General features: G+C 42.8%; 1 protein-coding gene across 2 annotated transcripts in view; it reads right to left on the bottom strand.

Annotated features, from left to right (window-relative positions):
- pbx1b (pre-B-cell leukemia homeobox 1b) overlaps window positions 1–12370 on the bottom strand; it is a 60917-nt gene extending 48547 nt beyond the window's left edge. For both annotated transcript variants that reach the window (XM_073476663.1, XM_073476662.1), the window contains exons 1-2: window positions 12183–12370; window positions 11335–11408 (exon numbers count right to left, since the gene is read on the bottom strand). In XM_073476663.1, the coding sequence (XP_073332764.1) occupies window positions 11335–11408; window positions 12183–12370 (262 nt within the window). The remainder of the gene's footprint in view (window positions 1–11334; window positions 11409–12182) is intronic.
- Window positions 12371–12998: the final 628 nt, after the last annotated feature.

Consider the following 12998-nt stretch of genomic DNA (forward strand, 5'->3'; position numbering starts at 1 on the left):
GATGCTATAAAATGAGATGAATCAATAGCATCAGTGTTAAAACTGGATGCTGCAGCCTTTGCAGCTCTTTTCACTAAGTGGGAGATGTTGGCGTAGTCGGACATTACCGATCCCGCCGACTCAGAATAGCTATAATTCTTCATTATTACTTACTATAAGTTGGAGGCTTACGTGAAACAGTTTTTCAGCTGCTTCATTTACGATTTAAACGATATGACATGAACGTAACCACAAAATTAAAATGTTCGCTGTTAGCTAGCTTGCATTGGTTTGTTAAGCCCCTATTCAAGCAGGACTAATATTACCAGTAGATGCACACACACACACGTGGGGTCGAGGCAGATGGCCGCCCGCCATTGAGTCCAGTTCTGCTCGAGGTTTCTTCCTGTTAAAAGGCAGTTTTTTCTCGCCTGCTCATGGGGGAAATGTTGGGTCTCTGAAAATAAATTAATCAAGGCGCGTGGTCTAGATCTGCACAATTTGGGAAGTGTCATGAGATGCCTTCTGTTGTGAATTGGTGCTACACAAATAAAGATTGACTGATTGAATGATGTGTTTCATGCGGGACATTTGCATGTGATAAGCAAAGTCTGCATTTTCCTCGTATTTACTGACATTATCTTTCTATCATCAACGTTTGAGAAGCTGACCGTCGGATCTTCAGCAGCCACACATGGTTCAGAGTTGTTCTGCCCACTTTCCGCATGTGATACAAGCATCATACACAACAGACACGTGGCCTCACAGCTCAGCTGTTGACTGCCGTTCAACATGTTATGAGCTGCCATCCAATTTTACACTCGTTCCGTTGTCTGACAATATAACTAAATTACAGAGATTTTATCACATGACCTTTGAGTTTTAGCGAAATATGTCTGGTAATTTGTGGTGGAATTTTTTACTTCTCAGAAGATCAAGATCAAGATTAAGATCGCAAAATGTGAGTGAGGACTTTGTCTGTTTGTTGTTGGACGAAGGCCGTCTGTCGATCAAAAAATGATCTGACACGAGCTCGCTGCGCTTCATTTTTCAGCCTTGTACACTGTAACTAGTGAGGACTGACCGACACACTAGGCAGATTAAATCATCAGCTAACAGCTAATAGCTAAGTAAATATAATTCCATCTTTCAGTGTAATGATTTGTTAAAAAATCCCAGATACTCGTGGCTCAGACACAGTTCAGATCACAGCCCTCTCCGGCTCTGCGGCCCATGTTTAGTGAAACATCATTATACCTCGCTGGCTGTCAGGCTACAGAATCCTTCCCTTTGTCTGCATGATTAGCTTCTGGTTCCTCATTATGGAGGTGAGGACAGAACCTCCATTTCAAGCCTTTGTGACTCCCACCTTTACTTCAGTCCACTAGTCATAAAAATGTCATGGCAGCCATAGAGCACACGGAGGCCACGCCGCGATCTCACAGGAATCACACGCTCGCTGCCAAATCCAACAGGGCAGACACGGCCAGTGGTTACAGTTTGGAGGTCGCTGAGGAATCTCTGCGTGTGACTTTTCTACATGCTCACCCTTTTCCAACTTCCTGACATCAGCCTGAAAGTGACTTCAACCAAGTGCACATCCTCCGAGGTGTAATGTTGCACCGCGGAGAGAAAATGACAGACCATTTATAAAACAGGAAGTGGAGCTAACTACAGTAAGCATAAGCTATTTCTGGAGGAGGATGTCTGCAAATAGCAAAGAGCTGTCAAAGTCTAACAGGTCCACAGTGACATAAAAATCACTTAAAAAATAAATTAAAGGACGTCGATGCAGAGAAACTTCAACTTTTTTTTTTTACGTCTGTGTTCCCACCTGCTGTGACCCCTGCTGACGCCGCAGACGATCACACCGCACGCTTTGAGTTCCCCACCACGCCGCTGGTGTCGGAGCTGGGAAGGCGTCCAAAACCACAATACATTTCTGCTATGGAACATTTGTTTCCTTTCAGGGGGGGCGCAGGGCCCCAACATGCTCCGACATTTTTCTGTGCTGCCACATTGCATGACAGTTTATTTTGGGAAGCGCAGGTTGGCACCTGAGACACAAAGCTGACAAAGCACTTGGTGTCACTTCAATGAGGCCAGTTGGTGCCATGACAATGCCGCTGGCCACGCAGCGCTACAAGATGGACAACACGGAGCTGCATATCTTGGCAAAGTAGGAAAAGAGGCATCAGCTGTTTGCACAATTTCATCCTCACAGGGGGAGTGAAGCGACACGCAATCTCTACATCGCAGAGGAGGGATCCCACCTCAGATTACTGAGCGTGCATCAAAATCTGAGCTGCTGTGATGGACCGCTCTCCAGTTTAGGGTGTTTCCCTGGCTCCCACCCAATGCATGCTGGGAAGAGATCCAGAATATCTAGCTCCCAGAATAGGAACAAGCGGGTAAGACAATATCTGGGTGAAGGAAAATCGAAAAAAAAAGGTAAAGGTCAATAGTCAAATTTTCTTAATACAGAGAAGAAGTAGAGCTCGACAGATACGGATGGTGATATTAAGTAAGAAATTGATACACTGATATTTGATGAATCGGTCACATTTCTTGCAATGATCACTCAAATATCAGACACTTGTGACACAGAAATGTAACAGAGGCAGGATGTTTGACAGTCTAACTGTAATCTTTACTGTCTTAAACGGCACCAGTGCACTGAAACAGTGAACTCCAAAGAGAGTTTAATAATTATAAACGACCACAAGCATCTTTTTCTTCATTATAATCAAAAGACGTGTTCGTATCAGTGCATATCGGACAACATATACACCGATACCAATCTATCTGTGATAGACCGGGTAATATCGGTCTGGCTAAAAGACAAAGGGATCAGATATCAAATCATTAAAAAACAAACGATTTTGAACAAATTCAAACTAAATTATTAATGTTAACATATTTGAAAAATGCAGGATTGACGTCGTTCTGTTTATTTGTGGTCCACTCGTTTAAAATATTCTCAATAACAGAGATATAAGAAGCTGCTGTGCTTGATGTTACGATAGTGAAGCGCCACAGAATGTGCATTTTATATTTTGACACATTTCTTCCGCTTGCATCATACTTACTTTTTACTTTATGAATCTTAATCTTTGTATATTCGCATCAAAAATGTAAAATTATGAGATAAGACAATTAAAGCGCGACTGATACTGGATTTTTGGGGCTGATGCTGATGCCGATATTAGGGAGTAAATAACTGCGACAGATATATCGGCTGATATACACACGTTGTTTTTACAGTGTTCACTCAAAACTCTTAACAATCAGCTTTATCGTCTAAAATATCTGTGAATTTAATAATTATAAACTACCCAAAGCATCTTTTTCTGCCTTATAATCTCCAAAAAACATGAAAAAGTTTTAGCATAAGTGAATACCAGACAACATATACACCGATACTATACATATATATATCAGCGATATTGGCACAAACTGCTAATATTGCTGGAAAATACTGTCCGACAGATAAATCGGTCAGGCTCAACTGAAAACCTTGTGAACAGTGAAAATATCTGGTTCACATCAAAGTCACAGCGATATTATCACGCTGATATTCTCTGAACATCTTCATAGTTGACGTGACCCAATAATACAGTTGTTCTTCTCTATAAGAATAAACTACATTCGGTGCACGTCGACAGTCAGGATGTAGACACTGTTTAATTTTAGGCATCTTTCTTAATAATCGTCCCTGCGAGAGCGTTTTTTATCTCAGCCGGTGGAACGACAAAGAGATGCTGCCTGAATTAGATCGGCCAATTACGAGCCTTCGCCGGCTGCTTAATGTTATTCTGCTAATAAAAAAAAAAAAACAGTCAGCAGATCTGTGGATGCCTCCACCGCCGCTGCCAGTCACAGAAACCAGAAGAGTATTTATGATTCACAGCAGCAGCAGATTATTTACCTTTAGCAATAAAAAGACATATAGAGAAACACTCATGTGACCTTGGGCTTCAGTTTCCCAGCAGCGGGTACTTTAAAATGCTTCTTTCCAGAAAATGAAGTGTTGTATAAATACACCACCTGACACACACTCACAAGTGAACACTGAATGCATATCCTGTTTCTCATAATGCAGTGGCGACTGAGTGCAGATAAGATTACTGCCAGAAACGACTGCCTCGAAAAAACACACACGAACAAAAGCCTGTGCGCACACACACACTCGTGCACGCACACACACACACGCACACACTTGTACTGTAAAGTGACAGAGCAACTGCTTTGCTGTGTTAAATATCAGATGCAAATGAAAAGAGAAAATCTATCATGACTCTAATGTGGCCTGATAGGAGGGGGCGCACTCTCCTCTGAGGAGCCGAGCGGTGTGAGGAGGGTGATGTATGGAGGAGCTGGATGAGAGGTGAAAAGCGTAGCGAGACGGACGAAGGGAGGGGTGGATTGCTGGGAGGGAAGGGAGGGGGGGGGGCCACGCAGTCCTGCCAGACTCCTGAGAGCCCAGGGCAAAAGTGGAATAAATGTTGATTAGTGTTGATTTTGTCCAACGAGCACCCGGCAACTGACAGTGGGACTAAGCTGCAGCGAAAGGGAACCATTAATCTTGGTCTGGTTTAAGTAGTGTATATTAATTTGTGTCATTTCCACTACGTGGAGAGAGGCCTCTCTCTCTCTCCCTCTCTCCCCTTCCTTCTCCCTCCCTCCAGTGTTCGAGAGCCGTGGCAGCCGAGCCGAGCTCGCGCTGAACGTACAGTGGAGGCCTGGAGGTGGCGTCTGCAAGTAGCAGCGGGGGAAAGTGGAGGAAATGAGATTCCAAACACTACATTATGGAAAATGAACTCCTGGGGGGTTGGTATGGCAACCACATTCAAATGTGCCATTGCATGTTCAATTTAACGTGCATAACAAATTTGCAGACTTGATTAAATTCGTAACATATTAAGGAGGCTGGTGCAGGAAAAAAAAAAAAAATAAAGGCAGACCAAACCTGCAGGGACTGAGATTGCAAAGAGAGCCTTGAACGAGGTAAATGTGATATTTAAGCAACGCGCTGAGCACAGGAGTCGACATTCAGGTAAAAGATTGAGGCCGGCGCTCTTTTACAAGTCTACTTGGATCTCGCCTTCGTTCTGTAATCTCCACACTGGCAGGGCTGCTCCCAGCTAAATGTAATTTTTCTACAAACTGCATTCCAGTGGCCTTCAGAAAAGAGCAGAGGAATCATTCATCAGTTCAGGAAAATATATCAGTTAGAGATATAAAAACAATATAGTGCTTCTCCTCCTCCTCCTCCTCCTCCTCCTCGAGGACGAGAGGAGGAGAAACTTCTCCTGGAGACAAAAAATAGATCACTTTCCTTGTACATATGATGTCAGTGTTAATTAACAAATCGCAGCACAGTAAGATTCTTATAATTAAGCTCCTTAATATGATTAACATGTATCAATTAGGCGACTGACAATTTGCATAATGTATAATGTAAGCACATTGTTCTATACTGTAATGGTATTAGCACACCATTTACAATGCTGTCACTCACAGATGATTCTGTGATTAGGATTGTGCATCACATACAGTCCAAAGTCGCTCGGTGCCGGTTAATCAAAACACATTTTTTCCACACTTGTCTACATCCTCGGAGCAGAATTAGACTCCGGCTCTTCCTCTCTCTCTCAGTGGATGATTAAGCAGAGAGATTGGGGAAACAGCTGTGGCGGCGAGCTTTGGCATTTCTACCCCTCCACCCACCACCTCCTCCCCCTCAACCGCCGCCACCTCGAATGCTGCTGTATCAGCATCGAGGAGGAAGGAGGGAGAGAGGAGGGAGACAAAAGCTATCAGAGACGGGCACAAGAGGGGAGGCGCTCCTGTGACATGACGCTCGCTATCAGAGACGACATCTACGCCTCGTAATACAGAGAAGCCAACGTGCAGCTTTCACCTGCTGCTGGTTTACACCTGCACTGAGCCCCGACTGGATCACAAAACCTCAGTACAGATGGGTTTTCAGTTTGATATGCAGCCGCCAGCTCACCTGTGAATCCACAACCAGAGCTGCAACAACTGATCGAATAGTTTTCAACTATTAAATGAATCACCAGCTAATTTGGTAATCGATTAAATCAGTTTGGGTCATTTTTAAGAGAAAAAGTAAATATGTTCTGGTTTCTTTCCTCCTCCGTGACAGTGAACTGAATATCGTTGGGTTGTGGACAAAAACAAGACATCTGAAGACGTCGTATTTGGTTCTGTGACACCGACGATTGATCGATTATCGAAAATAGTTGGCGATACATTTTCTTTCAGTCGACTAATCTATTGATCAACTCATCGTTGCAGCTCTAATAAATGTGAAAGCCAACCACAAGTTCCCAGAGCCAAAGGTCAAGTCTTATAATATCTTTTTTCGTTGATTAGTCGATGTATTTGTCAATAGACAGAAAAAAGCTTTTGAAAATCAACATATTGCGAACAGTAAATCATTTGTTTAAAGCAAAGATGCCAATAATAAGCCAAAAAAGGTTCTTTGGCTTCAGTAAACTGAATATTACTCGGTTTTGTTTTGTTGTTCGGACACACAAGACATCTCGGATCGTGTGCTGACAGCTTCCTCATGTTTTAAAGACCAAATGATAAACTGACTGATCTAGAAAGTAACTGTCAGATTAATGGATAATGAAACTAAAGTCTAATTGTATCCCTGGTTCTGTTCAACTGACAGACATTCAGTTTTAAATGATATCAAAGAGAGAAAAGCAGTAAATCATCACATCAGAAGAGCCAGAATCAGAGAAACGTGACGACTAATTGTGTCAGCAGATCGTATTTCACTTGATCTGGTCTGATTTTCACCTGATCGCTACGAAGGCTGCTTTCCAAGTGTTTGCACAGTGACGTGCGGGGCCGAGCTCAGTTCAGCCTCTGTAATACAAATAGGCAGATGCCAAGTATCTGAATGGACTGACAAGTCAATGCAGTGTAGGCTTCCATGCACCTTCCATAATCAGACCTCTGGCTCATTTCATCCTGTCAAACACTACTCGGCTGCCCTCTGTAAAACACCCTATTTTCACCCTTCAAAAAATAACATTACATCACTCGGCCAGTCATTTTTATAAATGGAGGATCCCCTAGGCTTGAAACCCAACACTACACAAACACGGGCCACAAGAAAGCCGGCCTTTTGTTGAGGTTGAGGAGGAAAAAAATTAAACAGCAAGTCAGAGCAGCACATTTACTGAGCGGCTCAGTCAAGGAGTGGTTTTGTTTGACACTGCTGGAGATTTATGACGTTGGTGAAGTGTTTACAGAGGTCAACGCGGCTCATTTTCCAAATCAGTTTGTCAAGCATTTGCTTATCTAAAGAGGCCTTTTCATCAATCATACAAAAAAAAAAAAAAGAAAAAGTGATGGTGAAGAGAAAACAGTCCACCTTTAAAAACATTAGTGTTTTTTATAAACTGTATACGGAAAGTGAGCACTCGAAGATGAAGCAGCGTCCTATTATACGTTAACTTAAATCCAGTTAGCGGACGGATGAGGTTTCATGTGCCAACAGCAGCCGAGTCAAATTGTTTGGATGTATTTTTGGAAAGTCTGTGTGAGAGCCTCTCATAACAGAACAGAGCCGAGCACACGGCCCGGTTGCTAGGACCGACGCTAACACAGACAGAACCTGCTGCTCTTACCTTTGCTCCACATTTTGAACAACGCCGAGCGATATAATTAATATGCTTTATATATGCTATGCTTCGTCTCCTCTGAGGAATGCATTATGCCACACACACACACACACACACACACACACACACACACACACACACACACACACACACGGACTCGTGCACGGCGTCTGAAAAACATCATTCCTTTGAAGTAAAAAAAGACAACCCAAATATTCCTGGAATGAATCTGGGTAAGGACGAAGCCGACGTCTGACAAAAAAAGAAAAAAAAAGATTAAAAAAAGAGAAGAGGTTTAAATAAAGTGTTCCTTCCTCGTCCTCTTCCTCCCGGGTGTTGGGGAACTGTTGTGCTTGTTTATACTGCACAATATATTTCTGCTGGCCATCCTTCACTTTATCCCAGTAAAAATACACAGAGTAGGTCACAAGTTCAGGCTCTAGATCAACACTGGCATTGTGTCCTGCAGGTGCTGTCAGCTGCTCCGGGGACAAGCCAGGGACGGAAAATATACACAAGCACACACACACACACAGACACAGCCACACACACAGACAGACACACACAGACACACACACAGCAGCAGCAGCAGCTCTGTGGATACACACTGTCTCTGCTGCGCTCGGATACTTGGGACAAAGTTGCAGCGGCTCAGCTGCAGCTCTGACGAGGAGCTAACGCTGCTGCTGGACTCGGCCGGTTGACACGCAGTCTGAAATATTTACAGGGGGCAGCTGGGCAGAGCAGAGCGTTTCAGATGAGCTGCTGAGGTGTTTCACGACTAAAGGACTGAAAAAAATTTAAACCAAGCATTTTGGGAAACGACTGAGTACATTACAGCTGATTATGTCTCTAAAATCTGTAAAAATGAATAATTAGGTACAAATAAAGTTGATTTATTTATCAGTTATTCTTTCATCTGCAGCCTTGTATTTAAGTTTTATTAAAAAGTCAGTTAAGACTGAATTATTTCATTAATGCAGCGCCAACTTCAAAACTACAGATATCATCATACTGCCAACTGCAAAACATCAGAAAACTACAAATGGCCACAGACCATCACAACTATAATCACATTATCAATAATTAAAGAAAAACTTCAGAGGTAAACAAAAATGAAATAAGTCACAATTATTTTTTCAACCTTTGTCAACCACTTTAATTTAACTTTAAGGAGCACTGTGGAGTTTCAGAGAAGAATTTAAATATTTACAATATTAACGAGGTAATAATACAAACTAAAATAATGTCCCAGAACACTGTTTGAAGCTGGAGAGGTGGCAGGGTCCGCCACATGTAAATAAAGTAAAACAGTGTGACACTGTGTTGTCCTTTTAGTTTGTTTAGGCATAAAAAAACTCAGTGAATGAAGATTTTCCTCTTCTGGTTAAAATCTCTTCCCTAAAACTACATAGTGCTCCTTTAACTCGGGAAGTCGACCTCCCTCCAGTCGACGGAGCAACAAGCTGCAGATTTTTCTACAAATTTCCACATAAGTTAATATTGATATTAAAGGTGCACTATGTAGTTTTTTTAATAAGAAGAGAAAAATCACCTTTTCACGACTGAATAAACAAACGACAACACAATCCACACCGTGATACTTTGTTTATAACCTCAGGACTCTTCTACGCAGCCTCCTTACTCTTTAACCTGCGTTCTGAGGTCAATATTAACCTCTGAGGACATCTGATTCATTCAGTTCTGGGAAAATATCAAAGAAATACTTCTGAGTTTGAATTATTAAGAACTTTGTTTCATATTTGTGAGTTTGAATTTCTTTTCCAAAGCTACATAGTGAACCTTTAAGTACAGAACTGGGATGTGTGAGAAAAATAACACTAAGAAACTTTCACATCATCCTGAGCTCACCACGAGAGTAAAAATATTATTTCAAAATATTTATTATTAATCATCGAGCCCATGTTCCATGTTTGATGAGTGAACGTAATGAGGGAAAACGTGTGAAGTTTGTCGACAGACTCGGAGTGGAAACACTTTTTAACACTCCCTGTTTTATTTACACTAAAACACTGCGAGGTGTTGAGAGTGACGGAGGTGAAGAAGTGTTCGAGGCACTTAACTCTTAAGTGTGTTGATCGTGATGATTTCTGTGCTGTGGCAACGAGCGGGGAAACATGCTTCACATCTGAGTGTGTGTGTTGGACGTTTAAAGCGATATAAAACAGAAATCTTAATGTGAAATGTTCCTCACTGAAACTCACAACAAAGCCAAGTGGATGAAATTTAAAAAAACAAAAAAAAAAACGAGACAAGCAGCAGATCTCCCGTGTGAAGCTCCACAAGCTGCACCTTGTGTTTATAGGTTGCCAGCTGAAAGAGAGAAGAATGGGTGTGCAGGCAGGAAGAGGTCCAAGTTACTTTGTACTCTCAGCAGAGCCGAACTTTGGATGAACTCCGAGGAGCGCCGGGGAGTAAAACACTATGCATAACTGTGTCACTCCCCCCTCCAAAAAAACCTACCAAGACAACAAAAAAAGAAGAGTGAGCCAGCAGGCTTCAAACGGCCCCCTGCTCTCTCCAGAGGCACTGGCCGATTCAAGATAAACTGCCGGGGCTCGGGGGGGTAGGCAGCGAGGTGAACTTCAATGGAAAGCCTCAATGAAAACATCCATGAAAGCACCAGGCGAGGAGGTCGGGATCACACACACACACACACACACACACACACACACGATAAACAACATAAACAGCACCAGTCGACGCCGCCACAAAAGGTCAAGTATGAGCAAGTGCAACTTCGTGTACAATGAAAACAATACCTCCTTCATCCTCCATCCACCGCCGTTTGATTTCATGCACTAATGAGTGTGAAACACACAGGAAGCGGCTCGCCTCTCGCAGGCAGAACTGGCATGTTTTGGCGACTCAATATCTCAAAGTTTTGAAAGAGTCCTACAGCACATCAGTCTGAAGACAGGGAAATAAAAGATGAGACGCACGCTATCAGTCTGAAGTGCACCGAATTCTATCTGTGCCAATTTCAAAAATGTCACGAGGAAAATGATTTGGAAACATGACTTACGCCTCCTATGTTACGTTATTTTCTCTCCTAGCAATTATTCTGCTGACATGCTCCCTCTCACAACCGCTTTAATAGAGAGACACAATGCAGAATAGAAAGAGACGTATTCACCAGACTTGACAGTTAACTCACAAGGGGAGACATCAACGTGCTTGTGACAATTTTGCTCAATACTCTCTATTATTCCACAATAGCATCAAAAAAAAGCCTCATTCATATTTTGACACGATAATTGATAGGGACCGCTCGAGGTAATTGTCCACAGCTCCTATTGTGAAATAGTTAAAAAAAAACACTGCAGACTTTACAGCTACAGGAGGAAACGCACGTCTTTACACATGTCAGTGAAATTTATATTAGCGAATCGTGTTGTGGGTGAACAGCCCAACATCAGGTTGTGACTCTGGAGTGTGAAAAAGCAAATTAGCCCCCTTTTTTTTCCTCTTGATGATAAAATCGCCTCCACACAGAGCCGGTACTGTGCCCTCGTTGGGTTTTTCTAGCTGCAGGCTCCATTAGTGAGAAAATACAGTGTGCAGCTTTGTGTTCCAGTCAACCTGCTTAAGGACACTTTTTTTTTTAGCGAGGCGACGACAGAGCAACTCTACGGGTTTTCTCTCTTATTAGAATTAATGTGAGACGTACCTGTTTTTTCTTTGATTTCACACAAGACATTGAAAAGAGCTGGCTTCATTCTGTGACAGTTCAGAGCGTGTTTCCTGCAACAGAGAGACGTTATATTAAATCTGAAACTCTTCTTAAATCTTATTAAATTATCACTTTTATGTGCATTTTTCTTTTCTTTTTAAGATGCTACAGCACAATTACAGGCACTGTTAACTATTTAATACCACCTGCACACCCAGCCTCATTTACTGCAACATATATCCATTAACCGACATGCAGAGGAACATTTTTATTCAGCTTCATCTGTTGTGCTGCACCAATCACGTGTTAATTGATATTTCTGACCAATTATATATATAAAAAAATGAAAATATTTCAAATGCATAACTTTTATCGGTCACTTCCAGCTTCATTGAATTTAATGTGAATTACACATTATGGATGAAATAAGCTGTAAGACACCTAAAAAAAACACACAGCCTGGACTGTTGCCCACTAATTATATTTCATATTTAAAAAAAATAAATATATAAATATGAGCTGCTCTCATGAATGACTGCATGAAAGTGTTAAAGTGCTTTAAAACGACACGTTGGCAGCTCTCACTAATAAACACACACTTTTATTTTCTCCTCCAGGCGCGCGGCTGTCGACTTACTCCAACGTGAAGCCAAACTATGATCTGAAGGCATGCCATCGTTATTATCTCCTCTCACTTCCATCTACACTGCGCTCTACTGTAAAAATCAGATAATTCAACATGTATTTCCTTCTCGTATTTACATGTGCTATATCCACTTTGCCCGCCGCCGCCTCCTGACAGAGGCAGAGGGAGGAAAGGAGGCTGCTGATCGGGAGCTTTTTACCTGGCTTGGGCTTCGTCCAGACTCTGATCCGTGATGGTCATAATTTGCTGTAAAATGTCTCCAATGTCCTGTTTTCTCCCGTCGCCGTCCGTTCCTCCGGTGCCTTCCTGCATGTGCTGCGGCAGGCCGGGGTGCCCTGCCATGCCTACCCCCGTGTGAGAGTGCATCAACCTCGGCTGCTCGTCCATCTCTTCTGCGTCTGCTGCTGCTGCTGCTGCTTCTCCTTCTCTCTATCTAATTCTCAGTGTCGCTGCTCAAATCCTGCAAAACATACATAAAAAGGCAAAAAAAAAAAAAGAAAAAAAAAAGGGGGGGATAAAAAAATAAAATATAAAAAAAATCCCGGTGGCGCGTTAATGTTTGCGCCGCGCACCCGTTTCAGTTCCTTTGCGGGGGCTTTTTTTCTGGTGGCGCTCGCCGCGCAGAGAGAGGAGCTGTCGGAAGGAGAGAGGGGAAAGCGGAGTCCTCCTGCTCTGTGTGGCTGTCTCTCTCTCTCTCTCTCTCTCTCTCTCTCAGCTGGTCGGAGCTGAATGTGAAACCTGATCTGAACTGCTGCTGCCTTCACTGGAGTAAGGGTGTGCGTAAAAACATGAACTGGGACACGTTTTTTCTTCTCATCCAGAGCCCCCCCTCCTCCTCTCTCTCTCTCTCTCTCTCTCTCTCTCTCTCTCTCTTCCTGGCAAATTAGGAGGCTGTGAGGAATAAGAAGTGTGGATTTATTTCACTCACTCCATCCTCTTTGGCTTTTGTCATGTACAGTACAGGCTGTGCAGGGCCAAGGCAGGCGAGCAGCGAGCAGCACAGCAAAGAGCGTGA

This window comes from Pagrus major, chromosome 11 (assembly GCF_040436345.1).
Source record: "Pagrus major chromosome 11, Pma_NU_1.0".
In the NCBI taxonomy this organism is placed as follows: Eukaryota; Metazoa; Chordata; class Actinopteri; order Spariformes; family Sparidae; genus Pagrus; species Pagrus major.